Genomic DNA, 20028 nt, shown 5'->3' on the forward strand with positions numbered 1-20028 from the left:
ATGTAAACAGCTACTTAATTGTACTTGAGCAAAACAATCCTACTAAATTTCAATTATACATAAAATACAGTTGGGTAACAATTGAAATGATTTTCTCTAATCTGTTCGTTTTTTCCTTTGATGGTGGCCGGTAAGATCCTCAAATCGACATTACAGAATCAATGTCGCTGAATCATCCAGTCGTAAGAGTCATGATATGCAAAGAAAGTTCATCACAACAATAATACAAGCAGCCATAGAACAACCGGCAGAAAAGCTCAATGGTACAAAAGATGACGTTAAAGCAACAAGAAAACATGCTAACATATATACCTGGATAACATATGTTTTGGAAGCATATTGTGACCATTACAGTATATTTGGGCCACTACACAGGAAATTCTACTGCAATTAGACTCAAAATTCAACAGCTATAATGACCTATAACTATAAGTCCTCTATATGTCAGAGATATATATATATAGGGTTAAATGATATTCATGTTGAAATAACATGATTGAATGTTATCAACAAAGTAACAAACATTATACTGCAGCAATGCAACAGAGTGCTTATCTCCTTTGTTCTAAAAGAGAGTCCACCTCTACATCAGTAGATGCATCCAAAGCCATGCAGCTAATGGCCGAACCTGTTAGAAATTTAGGGCATACTACAACGTGTGGAGACTGACAAAATATACAGCGAGTCATTGAATCCAAAATGGGGATTGTTGTTTGGCAAGTATCAGTTTCTGCTGTAATTGAAAGCAATGCTTGCCAGGCAAAGACAATCCTTTAGCTTTACCGATGACAGCCGCTTATTCAGTCAATTCTTCAGCATTTTCCCCACATACAAGGACACAAGTATGTTGTCAATTCTCATCTGTTACTGCAACAATGTAGTCTGGCATAATGCTCTAAGAACTAGTCTCAACAACTAAACAAAATTTTGCTGCCTGCCCTGCATACTTTGGCAAGCATGAACCATAGCTTATGATCTTGGACCAGAAAGTGGGATCATCTTCTTTCTTCCAAACTCTCTGCCCATTCAACAATTAGATACGTAGCCAACAAAACCTTGTACTGTCAAATACTGGACTTGCCGATTGTACAAAATTTCAAACTCCTTAAGCAACATACATGATTATCACAACGCCCAGGTGCAGATAGTAAACTTACAATTTTATCTCCATACAGCCCTCCCTCTCACACCCTCTATCTGTGATTAGGGGCTGGGAGTGTATGATCTTAGAATGCGCAGAGCAAATAACCAGTTCAGAACCAATAATTCACTGAATGCAAGCTATACTGTTGCTTCTTTTAATATAGCACAACTGCTTGTCCTGGAATATAGCTTTGGCTAACAACAATTTTTTCACATCCTACAAAAACAGCATCAATCACCTGCAATAGAGACAACAAAAGTACAATTCTGAGGATAGCATTATCAAAAAAGCACCAAAAATGATTAACTGAAATAGAAATTGAAGAATATTGACCTTGTTGCATTTCTCCTTAGTGCAAGGGAGCTCTAGTTTCATTTGTGAATTGTTTTCTGCAAAAACGTGCAAGAGCAGTGGGTTCTTCACCACATTCTAAACTTTACCCGTGCAAAATGAAGAGTCCACTAACAGTGGAGAAGTTCTAAAATTTGTAAATGACTCCTCCTAAAGAGATCTCCCCCCTGTACAGGTTTCAAAGTCTTCACTCATAGCACATTATCATTTTAAATGACTTTTTGCTATTTCTTGTTCTTTGGACTGACATTTTTCATGCTACCTCCTACCACAATTTGACAACAAACCTTTAGAATGCCTCATAAAAACACAATTGAGAGATATGCAATCTTACCACTAGAATTTCTAGCCTAGCCTGAAATCAAGAGCTCCTCAACTTCTTTTAAATAACGTTATCCTATTATTAAATGGCTTCAAGCTATTACTTTGCATAATACCATCTAACTTGAAGGAGTTCCTTTTGGGTGGCCAAAGGTAGATATTTACACTCAATAAAATATACAATTTTGGGCCATCTGAAAAACAAATCATTAGCTGTCATCTGGTGTCGATGAATCTTCACTAGTACCGCCAATATTGTTCGATATTTGCAACATAAATGATCCCTTCACATAGACTTTCAATCAAAAAACTTTGAAATTTCAACACAGTATCATTGGGTGGGAAGCTGTCATGGTATGGCAATTCATGCACCTCCCAACCAGAGATCTTCATCATTTGTCAATATACGGCCCTCTTATCGTTTTAGCCAATCTTCATAAAGATATGATCTAAGTTATGGCATTTTTATCTAACAGTCTTAGTTGGAAAAGCAGCCCTATCTTGCAATATTGAGTCACAATTACGTTACTCACATAAAAGTGTTCTTTTAAAACTTACTCCCTCTGTCCCTAATTGTTTGCTCCACTTTCCTTTTTAAGGTGTCCCCAAAAGATTGCCCCATACTATTTTTGGCATGTTTTCCCACTTGCACTCTCTCTATCTCTCTCCTCATTGATATTTGTGTCAACCCATGTGCACTATTTTTTGCCCAAAGCCTTATTAAAGTGAATTTATGGTTTGGGGCAAACAATTGGGGACAGAGGGAGTATTAGCTAACTTGCAACATTGCTATTAGCAACCTAACAGTACTATGGAAAAGTTAGCATCAGGGCCAAGACAAAATTAGACCATTGCATTTCACTCATTCAAAAAATGTGTTACAAACCTGGCCATCTATATTGACCATGAAACTGGTTAGGTTGGAACTCCGGAAGCCATTGAGCACGCTCATCATCTAACTCAATATGATCTGGGGCTTTACGCTTTCTTAGAATTGCATTTCTTTCAAGAACCTGACCCTCCTGTTCCGGTCTGTTGTCACGTGATTCAGAGAGATCATTCCCACTTTGCCTGGGGAAGAAACAAAACTCGAGATTCTGAGAACATGGCTCTGAGTACATGCTGATCTCTCGATGACTACTTGAACCACCATCGCTGGTCAGATGACCAAGACCTTTTTCCACACTTGGACCAGGGCAGGAAGGACCCAATCGTAAAGACAAATCACATTCCATTTCAGCTGCCTTTCCACGGTAGTCAACTGAATTTTCTTGCCCATGTTTATCTGCTGCAGTTTCTACACTCCCACCAGGTAATAGATTCCTCGTGCTGGTAAAACAAGGAGGCTGTGTTCCATGCCAACCCACTGGTGTGCCAACAATTACATTCCTAGAATTTGAACTTTGAGGTGACCGGAACCCAGTCTGCGGGTCAACATTTTGAAAATTACTACCATAGTACAATGGATAAATAGAACCAAAATTCAACAAGGAGTTCGGTTCAATAGCCACAGAGGGCATAGGTCTTGGGAAGCTGGATTGAGGATAGGGATTAGGGTGAGTAGCAATGTAGCTAGTATTGGGCGCCATTTGGCTGCTAGAAAGCGAAGATGTACTAGCCTGGTTTCCCATTGTTGACCTTGAAATACTCAACGGACTTCCCACGAGGTTTGGTGGCTGAGGGGGTGGTCTGGGGTAACTAGTTTCATCGGGAACGGCTGGAGCTGCCTGAGCAGGTTCTTGGAATCTTGGGTTGAGATAACTCCTTGGATTACTGTTCCGCTGGCTACGTGATGCTCTAACAGGATGACATCCCAGAACAAGGGCAGCTGAACAACAGAATTACACGGGGAAGGATTAATCTTTGCTTACTGCTATCCATACACACCTCATCACATAATGAATTGGGCACTCTGACAAGCCTATGATAACATACTGCCAAAAATGAGAGAGAAATAAACCCTTCAGCTAAAACCTAACCCTAAGCTTTTGCATGATGCTAAAAATCAAATGAAATTGACAACAAAAATCACTACAAAATCATCAAAATTTTCAATACCCATTACAATGCACAACCTAACAATCACCAAATTACCTCAAAGAAACAACTTTTTCAAGAAATTGAGATCCAACTACAACAAATTATTACCAGAACTCAGAAAAATTGATACCTTCAATACATGGCTGAAGAAATTGACCAGTTTCAGTACTTTCATCTCTTCTAATTATAGTATCAATAGCTTCATTAAGGCGCTCCCAAAGTGTTTCAGGATCCACATACTCAGCCTAATCAATCAAACAATGTACACCCAATAAGCTCAAAAAACCAAACAAATGCTCAAAACCCACAAAAACCCAGAAATTAAAAACACAAAAATACCTCAGAATTAGCTTTAGAATACATGATTTCTTCAGCTTTTAGCACAACACGAGGCAACTTCTCTTGCCATTCTCTATTCTTTCTAGTAACAGAGCTATGAGCTTCAGTGACAACTCTGAACAAACACATGGTGGGCATTACAAAAAAGGAACCAAAATTCACAGAAATTGAGCTGAATTATCAATGGAAAACAAAAAATAAGAAAAACCCAGAAACCTGAAAATCTGTTGAATGATTGAACCTCTGATGGGTTGATGTCTATCACTATGCCAAGCTCTTCGAACACACTCATATGGTCTTGGGCCTGGTCTAGGCATCTTGTTGAGTCTCAATTGAATTGAATTTCAATTGAATTGAATTTCTTTGTTGGGGTGAAAAGAGTGAGAAGAGAGAGAAAGAAATAGAGAAAAGAGAAGACTGATAAGGAAGTTATTCTGTACATGGGGTTGGGGGTTCCCCTTTTGGCGCACCTTCTCCTCCTCTCTCTCCTCCTCTCCACTTCAATCTCCTGTTGCTTTCGTGCTTTTTTGCCTAGCAGACAAGAGCCTCTATGGGGGGTAAACTTGGCATATCGATCGTATCGCTCTCGGAATTTTCGATACTCATATAGGTTATCTCAAAATAATCCCAACTACGGAGTATTTTTTTTAGAAAAACTTTTGTATACACCCGGTTTTCAGTAATTTACTGTAAATTGGGTATACTTTTGTCAGATTTAGTGTCACTTTTGTCAAATTTAGTGTCACTTTTGTCAAATTTATCAATGAAGTATAAATAACACTTATATATGTCAGGGTAACTTTTGTGCGTTTAAGTGTAACTTTTGCACATTTTATTGTCACTTTATAATGGATGTTCAGTAATTTACTGAACATCCGTTTTATTTAAAAGTTTGTGTTTTTTTTATTTTTTAAAATAATCGGTTGTATGTTCGATCTCTTGTTGCTTTCAATCCTCTTTGGCTTTGGTTATAACAGACAAGGGCTTGAGAGCGAAGTGATCATATAATATAGGTGTTCCGCTATTATATGTCTTTGTTATGGAGTTTATTCTCAACTATCGCTATGTGTATGTTGAATGTTAAATTATGCATCTTTAGCTAATAGATAAGTAATCAAGTACAACTAATCAACAAAGATCATACATTATGGTTGTTACACCTTAGTGCCTTATACTGATAAAATGCTGATAAAAAAAATCTTAGCTTACATGTTATTTTTCAAAATAATTTCAACAATCCATTCAAAAAACTTGGATTGAGAAATAAGTTTGTGAAGAATAGTAGGTCAACAAACTACCTTTTCAATGGAAAAATATCAACTATACTAGAACTATACAACACCAACATAATTGGCAATTTTGGATTTTCTTTTTTAAAATGTCATATGCAAGTTCTTATAGTGTCATTGTAAATTTGTAACACCATCAAAATCTGGGAAGTTGTTATATACACCCGGGTTTACTGTACATCTATGAGTATTTGTTCTTATTTTGATGATTGTCTTACATTTTATCATCAAATGAAGAACAAAAACTAAACTAACTTAGATAAGTTGGATGTACGGTACACCCGTATGTATACAACAAATTCTATTATAATATTCAGCAAAAGCAATTACTAATTAGAGAAGCAAACCTAATGTTATAGAACAATTTGTTGCTGACTAAACTACAAACTTTATCATTAAGATTGTACTTAATAGAGGAGCAAACTTTTATCATGATCTTGACTTTGAAAAACCCTGAAGGATTATCTCTTATCACTAATATAGATATGCTAAATAATTGAAAAGGTTGAATGGACTTAATTGTACAAAGACAGACAAGAAGAGTTTTGAATTTAAGGGGAAGAGATCATATATCATAACAAGTTATAATGATAGTTGAACTCCCCCTCCTCTTCCACACAAAAAGCACGACGTAGTATTTTATCCGTGTATAACTAAAATGTATAGTCGAAACGATGCCCCCACAAACTTGAAAATGACTTGTATTACAATTACTAAAAACTCATACAAAGATATTTTGCTTTTATATATGAAGTTACATGACAAATTCATTTTGATAACTTGTACGAAGTATGTCTTATGTACTGTTTTCTGGTAAATTCAATTCAAAAAAATAGTCTAAATAATTTCATCAAAATAACACCTAGGTTGAGATAATTTTGAATCAGACATTCTGACATGTTCAGACAAATAAATCGATGAATAAATTAAACTCTTTGATTTTTTTTCTTTTCTAAAATCAATTCATGCTTTTGGCCATCAAGAGCAAGTTTAGTTTTCATTATACATGCAAGTTGATAAAATTGGAATAAGCTTAAGAATTTATTAAGTTTTATGTACATTTTCTTAACTATATTAGCATTATACGGAGTTGCATTGCACTCATTTGCACATATACCATAGTATTAATTTGTTTAATACTTCGGTTTTTTTTTTTTTTTTTTTTTCTTTTATGGTTTTTTTTATTACAAAAGAAAGTAGCTTGTCGTTGTAGAGGTTGTAACTTAAATCATGTGACAACCCAAATTTACATGTACATATATAGCTAGCTATTGGGGACAATTTTGTACTGTGAATCTGTGATAAAGAAGATGTCATTTTCACAAAAAAAAGAAAATCATACAAGAGATCATAACTCAATTGTACATGGTTAGGTATAATTTATTGTTTAAAAATAAATAAATAACTTTGTTTGTTGGTTGATAGTAATTATTTTAATTATGTTTGTTTGATCTATCCCTATGCTGCCATGTCTCCACTTTTAACTTAGACAATTAATTAGCTTTTTTTTTTTTTTTTAATTGAAGCCACAATTAATTAGCTAACTTCTACTTGATTGATTGATTTTTTTTTTTTTGGTTGATCTATAATATTTTTGATGGAGGATAATAATCATATAATCAATAATTTCCATTTATGTGACTTTTTGAAGTGCTTGCTTTTATTAGTGTTTGTGCAAAAACAACACCCTATTAATCTATTCGTTCCCACTTGATGTTGGGATTTTTGGGCATGTCACATAAGTGGAGCCATAAGGTTGTGGTTGTTGCATTGTTGGGGGTCACATATGAAAGGACACTTAGGTTGTGTCTAGGGATTCATCTTAGATTTCAAAATTTGAAGCAAATATACTCCGATCCATCAACAAGACTACAACCATATTTTTCATAGGGTCGAAACTCAAAAGGACGTACACCTAGGTTTCATTGTGCCTTACCAGGATTCATCGTAGAATTTATAATAATGACATTCAAAGTTTAAAGGGGATATATACGTAGCATAATTAATGAATTTATACAATATAATAGTAGGCGAAGACTTCATTAGTAGTAGATTTTACTCAAATGAGTGTATGGTAAGTGCAAAAGGCAATGATGGAGATGACACGACTTAATCACAATTTTTAGGTATAATTGTTCAAGATTTTAACCGACTAAACTAACTAATAAAGTAAAATATAGGTAAATAGATGGTATACATCAAGAGTGCATGAAACATATATGTCTTCATTATAAATGCATTGTCTGTAGATTTAATGAACAAATTTTGTCTTCATTTGGCCGGGTTGGTATAATATATTACATACAGACATACTACATTTGTACTAATTTTAACCTACAGAGCAAATTTTTTTGATTTAACATGTTGTTGGCTTCATTGTCAATAATTTAAGAATGTCTTATAAAAAAACACAGTATAATAAGGGCGTGGCACAAATCAATCATCTTAAGAAAATAGTGATTTTTTTCAATTCTTTTGTATAATCAATAAAATTATAAGGAATACCCTGTTCACTTCATCTTAAAAAATAATATTCATTAAAAATAATTTCAGTCCAGCAAAAATAAGTTCAGTTCAGTTTAGAAAAAATAATTTATGTTCAGTAAAAAGCAGTAACTTCAAAGAGGAAATATAACATAAAATCAATAAAAAAAATTTCAGTTCAGTAAATTTAAGTTCAACAAAAATAATTTCAGTTCAGTAAAAATAATTCCAGTTCAGCAAAAATAAGGTGAAATGAACGGGGCCTAATATGAAATACGGAGTATAATTTTATGGTTTAAAGTCAAACCTTAAATATATAGACATTTACATATAATAATTAGCTAGATAATACTTCCTTTAAATTTCTTATCTTGCTCATCATAAAATTATCTACGGAGTATGTATAATTTTTTATTTCCTAGCTTTTTTCTTGTCAACAATATTCTAATCGTTAAAGTTTCGTTGATCTGAATTCCCGATCATGAAACCATGCATGTAGCTGATGTAGGATTAGGTCTACGTAAGTCTTTCATCGATCCCATCTCATATCACAATTAAAATTACACTAAACATACGATTATATATTCAAACGAACCATAAATAATAACATAGTATAAAGATGATGATCCATAAAAACCTAGAATTTGTTGTCAAAAAAAAAAAACAACCTAGAATTGGACCACCATACTTTGTAGTGTAATGCCTTCAATTCTTGGAATTAATGCATGTTGGTTAGTGATAGTAAAGGTCAGACATCAAACTTATTATTTCTGCTTCATTATTACTAGTATATACTTCGTAGGTCTCTGCCAAGTGCCAACACTATTTTTGACCATCTAAATTTTACTTAATTAATCATCCCATTTATTTGATTGCTTTTTCACCACACTAGAAGACACCAATCCAATCCAATTTTTGGCTCGAATCTGATCTATAGTACGATGTACATTTAAGAGCAAACATACAATTTAATACTTGTACATTTTCTAATTATGCATGGCAAAATTACAAGATCGATGTTATTATTAATGCTTGAATGTGTTTAAATGTTTTAATTATTTAATTTTACACAATTAAATATAATTATTTCATTCACCCTTGTGATGTTTTGTTTTTGTCGATCTCACTATCTGAATTTTGTCAGTGGCGGAATTTGGGAGTTTGAAAATAAACCCAATTTTCACCCAAAATCAACTCAAGTATAATATTACTAACATTATGAAATGAAACATTTAAGAGCATGTTTAGCCCCAAGTAGACTTAGGGTGACATCATCATTTTAGGTATTAAGACTTATGCTTAAGACTTTTCCCATGTTGTCAATAAAAAAAAAAAAAAAAAAAAAAAAAAAAAAAAAAAAAAAAAAACTTTTCCCATTTTCCTTCAAAAATCTCAAGCAAGTCTCAAATTGAGTCTTGAAATTTCAAGTCTCAAATTGAGTCTTGAAATTTCAAGACTCAACTTAAGACTTGAGATTGGGACCCACTACTTCCACCTCACTTTTATTTTTATTATCCTTTTTTTTTCTTACACTTTTCTACATATAATATGTCAAATATTTAAGTTTTAGGGCTAAAGTGATAAATTTTTGTAAGTCTTAGTGAATCTTAACAAGAATTTGATGACATCATTTTCAATGGGGATCACCAAAAATGATGTCACATTCAAGTCTTAAGACTTAGGGCTAAACTTGCTCTAATAGATAAGCAAAACTTAGGGTGAAGCTTTCCAACCAAAAACACACACACACACACCAAAGGTGAGACCAAGGCCCAACCCAACCCCCCTTGGTTCTGCCGGCCTTGACTATTGTGATACTAACCTAAGCTATACTTTGTAAGTCTGTAACTCTATAAGCCTTAAATCTCTTATAGTCTTATCTAATATCCCAATTTAGGTTTTTATAACAAATAAATTACACTATGTGTTGTGCAATCCATTTAGTATAAGACAGTATTTTTGGCGGAAATTTTTAATGAATTTGTACTCTTATTTATCATACATTGGCCAACAACCATTTTTTTTTTTTTTGGGTTGTAATAGGATATAATAGCTTTTTGGCTAACTTTGTCAGGCAAAGGAAAAAAAAAAAACTCAATTGATAATACACAATATCTTTATGAACAATTAGGTCTTATTTGATGACACTAGTAAATTGATTGAAATCAAAAAGTAGTAAATAAAACGAATAAGATTTTCACATGTGCATCCGACGGAAAAATAAAAATTCCCCTAGGGCGTAACAAACAATTTTACCAATGCTATGCATCAATGTCCTTGTGACATTCAATGGGAGCAACAACATCATCACCATCAATTCTATCAAGTGCCAAAACTAAGCCCATAACAAAAGCAGCATCATAACCAGCCTTAAGAACAAGACTAAATACATCTCTTCCTAACACTATTTTTCTTGTGGGCTCCACTTTTCGTTTAATCGTAGCCACTGATTCTTTCAATGCATCACCATGATCTGATGATGTTACATGATATATGGTGCAATTTCTCTCACTGAAACAGCCCTCAATTTGGTACATTGCATTAGATCCACCGTTGATTTCCACATTTAAGCTCGACCGTCCGATTAAGGTTGACTTCCATATGTTGAAAATTGGTTGTAGTTGTTGTTGTTGATCGTTGGATTTCTCCCCTAAGAATCCTTCCCACCTATGATGAAGTGTAGGCCTCTATTTACATGCCAAATATTATATATGGATTAGATGAAAAAATAACAATAATAATAATGATCTTCAACGAAAAAATAACAAAGTGAGCTTGTTTATGTTAACAAGTATAATTTTGTCTACATTGATCACACACACGCTGTAGGTACAATGTAACACTACAATCTCGAATCCTCTAAAAGTTAGGAAAGATAATATTAATTCAGTGACACCGTACCTAGTAAGTAGTGACCGTGACCTAAACTAGTTAAAATTAGGATGTCAACAAAAGGAAAAAAAAAAACTTTATTTTAAGGGTCTGTTCTCATCAATTGACTGAACTCAGCTGAACTGAATATTTTATAAGAGAAGGAAATTATGAGCTGAACTGAACTGGACTGAATTTCAACGTATGAGAACAATCCCTAAGTTGCTATTGTGTGTCAATCAATCATTTATAGATGATAATTAATAGAGTTGGTGATATGCAAAAAGCTAGAATATTGCAGACGTAAACTTGAAAGGGTTTTGTGTGTCACTTTTACTCTCTAGTCAAATTTCATCCACCCATGAGTTGTTTTTTTTTTTATTTATTTTTTTTTATTTTTTTTATTTTTTTTTTGGAGTCCACCTTTGAGGTTTTCAAGTCAATAATAAACTTATATTTCCGAAATATGGACCAAAAATAAGTGTGTAACCATGTCACTGTGTGGCATGGGAAAAGGCTACACATACAATGGTTGTATGTGGGCCACCCACATAAAACCATTGTTGGCAGCATTTAATTGGTTAGCATTTTAGGGTCCATTTTTTCCCCTATTTTTTCTCTTTTATTTTTTTTCCTCCCTTCTGATGTGGCATACATAGAATGGTATTGTATGTGGTAGCCCACATACAACCATTGTATGTGTAGCATCACTCGCATGCATGCAAGGCCGTCTCATTGATTTTAGGGGGCCTGTTCTAAAAAAAAAGGGCCCTTAATTTCAAAATTATACAAATTTTTAATTTTTAATGAGGTACTTACATTTAGGTAATATGCATTTTTTTTTTACTAATCGAAGCGACAATTAATACACATTATTTGCAATAGATACTCATAGAGTCGTAGTATATTTAGAAGAAAAAAATAATAAAGAAACTAGTTGACAATGTTAAAATAAGAAAATTACCTTACAGTAAATCAAACGACGGATGAATAAGCAAGAAAGTCTATGAAGTTATCGAAATCACTCAAAGTCTTAAATAAACAATTCACAAAACAATTTGAGTATATTGTTATATGAGGGTTTGTAGTATTCCTAATAATTATTTTTCTTTACATGTCTATCTTACGTCAATGGAGAAATAGAAATTTTTTTTTTTCTAGTTTGTTTTAAATTTGGTAATTTTGAAAATTTAATTGGAATAATATTGAAAGTTGATGAAATGGAAACTTGAATAAGGGAGATGAAATATGCATAGGAATTGGAAAATAACTAGGCATGAGAATAATGCATTAATGTTGACTTAATTAATTTCTTAACCTAAATGTAAAACTGTAGAAAAATATCAGCTTTTAAAGTTTTACTAATTTTAAAAACAATATCAGCTTTTATTACCAAATAATAATAATAATAATAATAATAAAATAAATTAAAATTGGGCCCTCTAAAAATTGGGGCCCTGTGCAAGAGAACTTCTTGCACACCCCCTTCTACGCCCCTGCATGCATGATATGTGCTACTCCGTATTAAATGTGCTCGATAATTGAGATTAGTTTCAACAAGAGTTAACATAGGTTTAGCCTAAAATGTATGTTTATGAAATAAAAAAAGTGTTCATTCATATCAAGTCTGTGTTTGAAATTCTTAACTTAAACACATGTGACATTTGTTTATGTATTCACACTCAACAACCATACGATATCATATCCTAGTAACATACTCCGTACTTTATGTTACAAGATACCATCAACAGCAAACGATTGAATGTCCATTTACACAAATATTATCAATCAATTTCTAAAGGATGTCCATTAACACAAATATACTTAGGGCCTGTTCCGATTGACTGAACTCAGCTGAACTGAACTGAACTGAACTGAACTGAACTGAACTGAACTGAACTGAACTCAGCTGAACTGAACTGAACTGAACTGAACTGAACTGAACTGAAATGAATATTTTATAAGAGAAGGAAATTAGGAGCTGAGCTGAACTGAGCTGAACTGAACTGAACTGAACTGAACTGAACTGAACTGAGCTGAACTGAACTGAACTGAACTGAGCTGAACTGAACTGAACTGAACTGAATTTCAACGGAACAGAACAGGCCCTTAGTATAAGTTTATGAACATATTAGTAAAACAAGTTTAGTTATAAAAAGGCTCAACTCTCAAAGTTTTTTCAAAAGTGGACATCTTTTATAAAATAGGTAATATTGTTTATTTTTTGTAGGCCCAATGCCAGAAGATCCACGTTTAGCCCATAAATGTTGAGCCCACAATTTGTTAGAAAGGAAATTGGAAGAGCTTCACCAATTATATACGCAATTTCCTTTGCGTACTAGTTAAAACTATGCATTGGCAACTTTGACGTGTACGCAAAAGTCAAAATGTTATAACTAAAAGAGAACGGAGGATGTATATAAATTAAAGACGAGGATTAGAGATTATAACCTCCACACATGTACCATTTTTTATAATACTATTTCTACAATAACCATTACTTGGTATTATGTTGCATGATCAAGAAAATTATTATGAATAAATGAAATAGCACAACCACAACACCATGAATAATAAGAATATAAAAAAGCATGAAATGATCACCTTAGGGAGGAGAGTGAGGAGGGGCTTGCCAAAGGCATCCATGAGAAGGAGGCGATTCTTAGTCGGAGAGTACGTGTCGACTCGAAAGACGATATCACCCTTGGAGTCATACACTATGAACCCATCTCCTTGGTTAAACATTGAAGTTTTGTGCACGGTTAACTCTATTTCTTCCTCATAACAATATTTTTCTTCTACCACCACTTCTTTCTTCACTTCATTATTATCACACATTCTTTTTTTTTTTTTTTTGTGAATTTCTTTCTCCTATTACAAGTACTACAAAAGTGCTAATAAAAAGAAATAATGAACAATAATAGTAACTAATAGAAGTATATATTGTTGTTGTAAGTGTTTAAGGAATTAAAGGAGGTTTTAATTTGCTTTGTTGAGGTGGTTGAAATGGTGTGGTTTTTGCTATAAATGAATCTTCAATCAATCTTATCACTTTGGGCCTAATTAGGCCTACAAGTCGTTGTTGTGGGGGTTGTGGTATGGGGTTGGAGTCTTATAGGAAGAAGTCAAGGAAGTCGGTCGTTTTAATGGAATGTACTAGTAATAATCAAGTACGTTGTTATTATTTGGCCGTGCTAAAAATATTACTCTCTTCGTTCCTAAATGTTGACAATAGTCCTGTTTGTATGTAATTATTGGAGGCCTTGTGAGTCGTAATTATCACATGGATATTATTTGATAAAGTAATGTGTGCATGAGTGAATTTAAAAGGGTGATTTTAATTGTTTGTAGGAGATGAGAGAAGTAACGGGGAATTAGTGCAAATGAAGTTAAATTAACGGCAATGAACTAATGATATATGCAACCTTAGATTGCATATATAAACTTAGAACATATATCATGAAATGGTATAAGTTTGAGAATTTATGGCAAATATACGCGTTAATTGGCGTAAGAAGTGCAGGCGAGGTTTTTAAATAATTGTAAAAAATAGACAATGGTTTAATAGTTATTTGAAAGTAAAGGATATAAGAGGACATTCATTTTATATTTAAAAAAAATTGTAAAAGGGACCATAATATAATTAATATAAGGACTAATTTAATATAAAAATGTAGATATTTCCGAAATTGATGTACTTACAAAAGTGGTCACTATACAAAAATAGTGCACTGGTTGGATAGAACAAAAATTAAAATTCTAGTGCTAAACTTGAGGTCGTGTGTGAGTCTTGTACATTGAAGAGAAAAATAAAAACAGATTCATGAAACTTACATGAAAAAAATGCACTAAATGCCCTGAGTCATATTTCACACTATACAGTTGTACCACTCCAAATTGTGATAATCTAAAATAAATAATTTAACTGTTTTATTGTAAATAGAGCAAATACCATGACATTTTCATAATTTATCACAGATACACTATTCTCTTTTTCTCCAGTAATCAATAAAATACCGAAGTTACCATTCTCTTTTGCTTAAAATAATTAAAATTTTCATCGTTAAATGTACTATTCATGTATGTATAACTGTTAATTTTGTACAACCGTTCCGCCATCACCCTCCTAATCTCCTATGTACAAAAAATCCTAGTGATGACTAATGAGATTCCATGGGTGCAACCTCAACAACATCATCACCATCAATTCTATCAAGTGCTAAAACTAAGGCCATACCAAAAGCAGCATCAAAACCACCCTTAATACTAAGACTAAAAACTTCTCTTCCTAATAAAATTTTTCTAGTGGGCTCCACTTTTCGTTCGATCTGAGCCACTAATATTCTAAATGTGGCATGATCTGATGAAGTGGACATATAATATATGGTGCACCTTCTCTCACTGAAACACCCTTCAATTTGGTACGTTGCATGAGATCCATCGTGTACTTCTACCATGAATTTCGACCGTCCGATCATTGTTGATTTCCATATGCTAAAGATGGGTGGTTGTTGATCATTATGCCCTAATTTCTCACCCATGAATCCTTCCCACCTTTGATGAAGTGTTGGCCTCTATTTAGAGAGAAAAAAAATATATATATTAATACAATTTATAAGTAATTAAAAAAAAAAAAGGTGCTAAGTAGCTTTTTTTCAAGTCAATTGTTGTTTGACAACATCTTTTAAAAGGTAACATTATAAATTATTAAAATAAAGTGACAATTACAAAGATGAATCCTAGATGTACGACATGTATCATACATTATTTTATACTGGGGAAAACTCCTCATACCAATACCCATACCCAACACTTAATATTGCACTTGAAAGTGGGGGTGGATGAGATTCGAACCCGTGACCTTTGTGTCATGCTGGCTCCGATACCATGTTAGAGGACCATCTCAACCAAAAGCTTAAACTTATGGTTGAGGCCCAGGAATATGTTTTATACTCTATCACTCCCCCTCACACGAGAGCTCGTTTGGGCTAGAAGTGTGGATGCAGCATGGGCTCTCCTCATACCCAGCGCTTAATATTCCACTTGAAAGTGGGGGTGGATGAGATTCGAACCCGTGACCTTTGTGTCACGCTGGCTCCGATACCATGTTAGAGGACCATCTCAACCAAAAGCATAAACTGATGGTTGAGGCCCAGGAATATGTTTAATACTCTATCACGCCCCCTCACACGAGAGCCCGTTTGGGCTAGAAGTGTGGATGCAGCATGGGCCCTCCTCATACCCAGCGCTTGGGTGGATGAGATTCGAACCCGTGACCTATATGTCACGCTGGTTTAGATACCATGTTAGTGGACCAACTCAACCAAAAGCTTAAACTGATGGTTGAGGCCCAGGAATATGTTTAATACTCTATCATATACAAAGCATGCATTCCGCAAGAAGTGTATTAAATTGTATAATAATATACCGAGTATATCACAACTTTAAGAGTTTGTTTATATTGTCTTTTATCAATAACTACGCGTAATGACCTCATAAACAAATACTTGAAGAAAAGGAAGTTTAATTAATATAAGCCACAAAGCTTAATTACTTGTTAACAATTGGTTCTAAAATTAAATCGAGTAATAATATACTATTAGCCGGACATGGCCTTCTATTTGACCAACCAAAATTTATGTATAGCTAATTAGCTATTAAGCATTCTTCAAGTACGCTTCTTTAAATTTGAAAATTATAATTAAGCATTTGCAAGCTAATATAATATGTATGAATGCCAAGAGTTGAAGACAATAAGAATTTTCAGATAGATTAAACCCTAAAAACTATGATGTTAGAAGATGTATAAATTAGTCACCTTAAATTATACATAACTACATAAGTATAAAAACTCGAGCAAATAATTAAAATTCAACTCTTCAAGATTATATTGAGTGACAAATTTTAAAACAGTTTACACAAATTCGTAGAGTTGTCAAAATTGATATAAGCTAAGCTTCTTCTGAGTTCTAACGTATGTAAAAGTGATGACATGTTTTCATAACCTTCGATGATATTGAGATTAAGATATAAAATATAAGTGTAACAACAATAAATATTGACAAAAAGGGCTTAAATTACCTTAGGTAGAAGGGTGAAGAGGGGCTTCCCAAAATGATCCATGAGAAGTATGGGATGCTTAATAGGACCATACGAGTGAACTCGAAAAATGATATCGCCTTTGGTATCATACACTATGAACCCATCTCCTTGGCTAAACATTGAAGTTTTGTGAATTGTAAACTCTCTATCTTCTCCATAACAATACCTTTCTTGTAACATCACCTCTTTCTTAGACTTATTTTCCTCCATTCTTTTTTCTTCTCTTCAAATTAATGAAATTTTAGACGTTAGTTTGTAAATTATGTATATATATATATATATATATATATATATATATATATATATATATATATATATATATATATTAGCCTATTACTATATATTAATAGCATGTAGAAATATTAACTTGATGAAGGCGGCATGGACAACTAAGAACATACAACTATGAGTGGGTTGCCTCAAATTGAATTAATATTAATTAAGTTGAATGATGTTTTTTATTAATCTTGTGTTAAGACTTGAGATGGATACAATTTTATGCTCTTAATTTTTAATTAATAGTCAATCTTATCACTTATATATGCCGGCAAGTTATTGTGAGAAATGTGACCACTTCCTCTCGTTTAGTCTTATTTATTACGAACTATATATTTAATTTGAATTGCAAAGAGTTGACATTTGGTGATTTGAACATAAAAAATAAAAATATTGTTTTTTTTTTTTTTTTTTTTTTTTGTACTGTATGCTTTTTGATAACTTATCACTTGGTTCTCTTGAGAAGCATAAAAGACTTCCCCTTTATTGAACCCACTAATTCCACGATAGAGTACAGTTATGTAACACTAGAAATAGAGTATATTCTGTAACATAATTAGTTTAATCATGAGTACATAATAATTAAAAAATAAAATTATAAAAAAGATGTTAATTAACTAGTCACCATGATGTAAACACAAATTCTTGATTAAGACGGACTTTCATCAAAACAGGTTAAAGTTACGGAGTACCATTTAAATTAACCGTCATTTTAACTTTCTTAATTAAAGTTACCGTTAAATTAACCGTCATTAATACATTATATTTTACTTTTTTTAATAAAAAATTACGGAGTAATATCTTAATTTTTTGGAAAAATAGAAAAGAAAAATCCAACCTTTGCACTTTTTTCTCCTAAAAATCCAACCTTCATTTTATTCCATAAAAATCCAACCTTCATTTTATTCCATAAAAATCCAACCTTTATACCCCACCTTCTCCAATAGATCCATTTGACCTAAAACTTGTTAAACAGGTTAAAATGGATTTTTTTTTAATTATTATTATTCACTCTCCTCCTACCTCCCCACCCCCCTTCCATGCCCACCATAACCACCGGTCCACCGCCCCAAAACACCTTGCCACCTGAAATGCCCGGCCCCTCACCTCTCGTTGCAACCCTCCTACCCCGCCCCCTAACACTCCTTGATGCCTTGAAACCCAGCCTACACCTTGAAACCCCAACATACACCTCTTCTGTATCTCCCTCGCAACCAGAATTGCCGCATCTCAACCCCGACAACCGCATTTCCCTCACTCGACCCACGCTGCCTCGCATCTCCCTCACTCAACCATATCCCTCGCACTCCCTCACTCAACCATCTCCCTCACATTCCTTCACTTAACCTCGACAACCGCACCATCTCCCTCACTCAACCCCGACAACTGCACCATCTCCCTCACTCAACCCCGACAACCGCACCATCTCCCTCGCTCAACCCCGACAACTGCACCATCTCACTCGCTCAACCCCGACAACTGCACTATCTCCCTCGCCAAAGCAGAGCAGCCAACAAAAATTAAAACTCCAATTTAGGCAATTTCAAATTAATCGGGGAGAATTGTTGGGGTTTTGGGGATCGAGTCGGGTTGGGTTGGGTTGCCAAGGAAAGAGAGGTGTGGAGGGGAAGGGGAAGAGGTGGGATATTCCAATCGAAACGACGACGTAAAGGTGGTCATTTGGCCGTCAAAGGGGGGTTAGGGCTTTGATTTTTTTTTTCTTTTAGTTTTTTAATTTAATTATTTAAAATAATAATAACCTATAAAAAGCTAACATGTGGCATATAACTTATAAAAACCGGTCACCACACATGTAATGGATCTTTAATTTAGTTGAAGATGGGGTATAAAGGTTGGATTTTTGAGGAATAACCTTAAGGTTGGATTTTTCAGAGATTTTTAATTTCCATTTTTCCTACTTTTTTTTTTTGGCTGGGGAGGGGGGGAGTCCGTACTACTCCAAATATGGTAAAAGTAGACCAAAAATGTTAATATATGGTATATGCTCAAAATTGTATATGCTCAAAATATGGTAAAAGTAGAAAAAAAAAATTCTTGATATACGGTAAGAATTAAGGGGATGTTCACATTTACTTAATTTCAGTTCAGTTCAGCTCCAATCAGATTACTTCAGTTCAGTTCAATCCAGTCCACATCCTAATTTCCCTCTCTCATAAAATATTTCATTTCAGTTCAGTAGATGTGAACAGGCTCTAAGAAGTCTATATAGTAATTTAATATTTTTTTTCTTGCCATATTACTCCAAAGTTGTAATCCGTTACTCCAACTAATGGACTTCTCTAAAAAAAAAAAAAAAAAAACCTTTTACTACTAACTTTTTTTTTTTAGAAAGAAAACATCTACTTCATTCTATAATTAAGTTTCACATTTTTTTTTAAGGAAAGTTTCACTTCTACTACTTGGTACTGTATATTTTTTCTTTCTAATTTTAATTATACATACGTACATCGGGTTTAATTTTTTACATTTATATTTGCTTACTCTCCTACATTGAAGCATACTCTGAAGCCTTCCACTAAAGCAGATTCTTAGGTAACATAGTGTTTTTCAATCATCGTAATTAATTATCTATGATTTGATTTGTGTCAATTTAGGGTTTGATTATTCCAAGGATTTTATCCATTAATTCATATTTTAAATTTTAGTTGAGTGTTGCAAACTTTTTGTATAATATGAAATTAATTTCAAAGTCGAATTTAATTGTTGGTTTTAATTATGTGTACAGATTGATTAATTGGGGGATTGAATTATCGACTTCAAAACTCAAGCAATTGTATCAAAATTTTAATC

General features: G+C 33.4%; 3 protein-coding genes across 3 annotated transcripts; all 3 read right to left on the bottom strand.

Annotated features, from left to right (window-relative positions):
- Positions 1–263: 263 nt before the first annotated feature.
- LOC145634375 (uncharacterized) lies at positions 264–4745 on the bottom strand. The gene is made up of 6 exons (XM_081685793.1): positions 4412–4745; positions 4196–4310; positions 3987–4101; positions 2703–3644; positions 1478–1760; positions 264–1382 (listed from the first exon to the last, which is right to left on the bottom strand). The coding sequence occupies exons 1-5, from the start codon at positions 4510–4512 to the stop codon at positions 1720–1722; spliced, it is 1314 nt and encodes a 437-aa protein (XP_081541919.1). The 5' UTR covers positions 4513–4745; the 3' UTR covers positions 264–1382; positions 1478–1719.
- Positions 4746–10141: 5396 nt separating this feature from the next.
- LOC145635669 (protein LURP-one-related 12-like) lies at positions 10142–13926 on the bottom strand. Its single transcript, XM_081686995.1, has 2 exons — positions 13444–13926; positions 10142–10655 (listed from the first exon to the last, which is right to left on the bottom strand). The coding sequence occupies exons 1-2, from the start codon at positions 13675–13677 to the stop codon at positions 10230–10232; spliced, it is 660 nt and encodes a 219-aa protein (XP_081543121.1). The 5' UTR covers positions 13678–13926; the 3' UTR covers positions 10142–10229.
- Positions 13927–14909: 983 nt separating this feature from the next.
- LOC145634376 (protein LURP-one-related 12-like) lies at positions 14910–17194 on the bottom strand. Its single transcript, XM_081685794.1, has 2 exons — positions 16921–17194; positions 14910–15413 (listed from the first exon to the last, which is right to left on the bottom strand). Exons 1-2 carry the CDS (start codon positions 17149–17151, stop codon positions 15000–15002), a joined length of 645 nt encoding a protein of 214 aa, XP_081541920.1. The 5' UTR covers positions 17152–17194; the 3' UTR covers positions 14910–14999.
- Between the last annotated feature and the right edge of the window lie 2834 nt (positions 17195–20028).

Source organism: Chenopodium album, chromosome 6 (assembly GCF_948465745.1).
Source record: "Chenopodium album chromosome 6, dcCheAlbu1.1, whole genome shotgun sequence".
NCBI lineage: Eukaryota > Viridiplantae > Streptophyta > Magnoliopsida > Caryophyllales > Amaranthaceae > Chenopodium > Chenopodium album.

What these genes read in the sequence shown, in the direction of transcription:
- LOC145635669 (XM_081686995.1), bottom strand. Translation starts at nt 13,677, where the DNA reads ATGTGTGATAATAATGAAGTGAAGAAAGAAGTGGTGGTAGAAGAAAAA. An exon ending in TCCTCACTCTCCTCCCTAAG is followed by an intron (nt 10,656 to 13,443) that starts GTGATCATTTCA and finishes GCATGTAAATAG; the next exon opens with AGGCCTACACTTCATCATAG.
- LOC145634376 (XM_081685794.1), bottom strand. Translation starts at nt 17,151, where the DNA reads ATGGAGGAAAATAAGTCTAAGAAAGAGGTGATGTTACAAGAAAGGTAT. An exon ending in TCTTCACCCTTCTACCTAAG is followed by an intron (nt 15,414 to 16,920) that starts GTAATTTAAGCC and finishes CTCTCTAAATAG; the next exon opens with AGGCCAACACTTCATCAAAG.
- LOC145634375 (XM_081685793.1), bottom strand. Translation starts at nt 4,512, where the DNA reads ATGCCTAGACCAGGCCCAAGACCATATGAGTGTGTTCGAAGAGCTTGG. An exon ending in ATCATTCAACAGATTTTCAG is followed by an intron (nt 4,311 to 4,411) that starts GTTTCTGGGTTT and finishes GTGTTTGTTCAG; the next exon opens with AGTTGTCACTGAAGCTCATA. An exon ending in ATTCTAAAGCTAATTCTGAG is followed by an intron (nt 4,102 to 4,195) that starts GTATTTTTGTGT and finishes TTGATTGATTAG; the next exon opens with GCTGAGTATGTGGATCCTGA.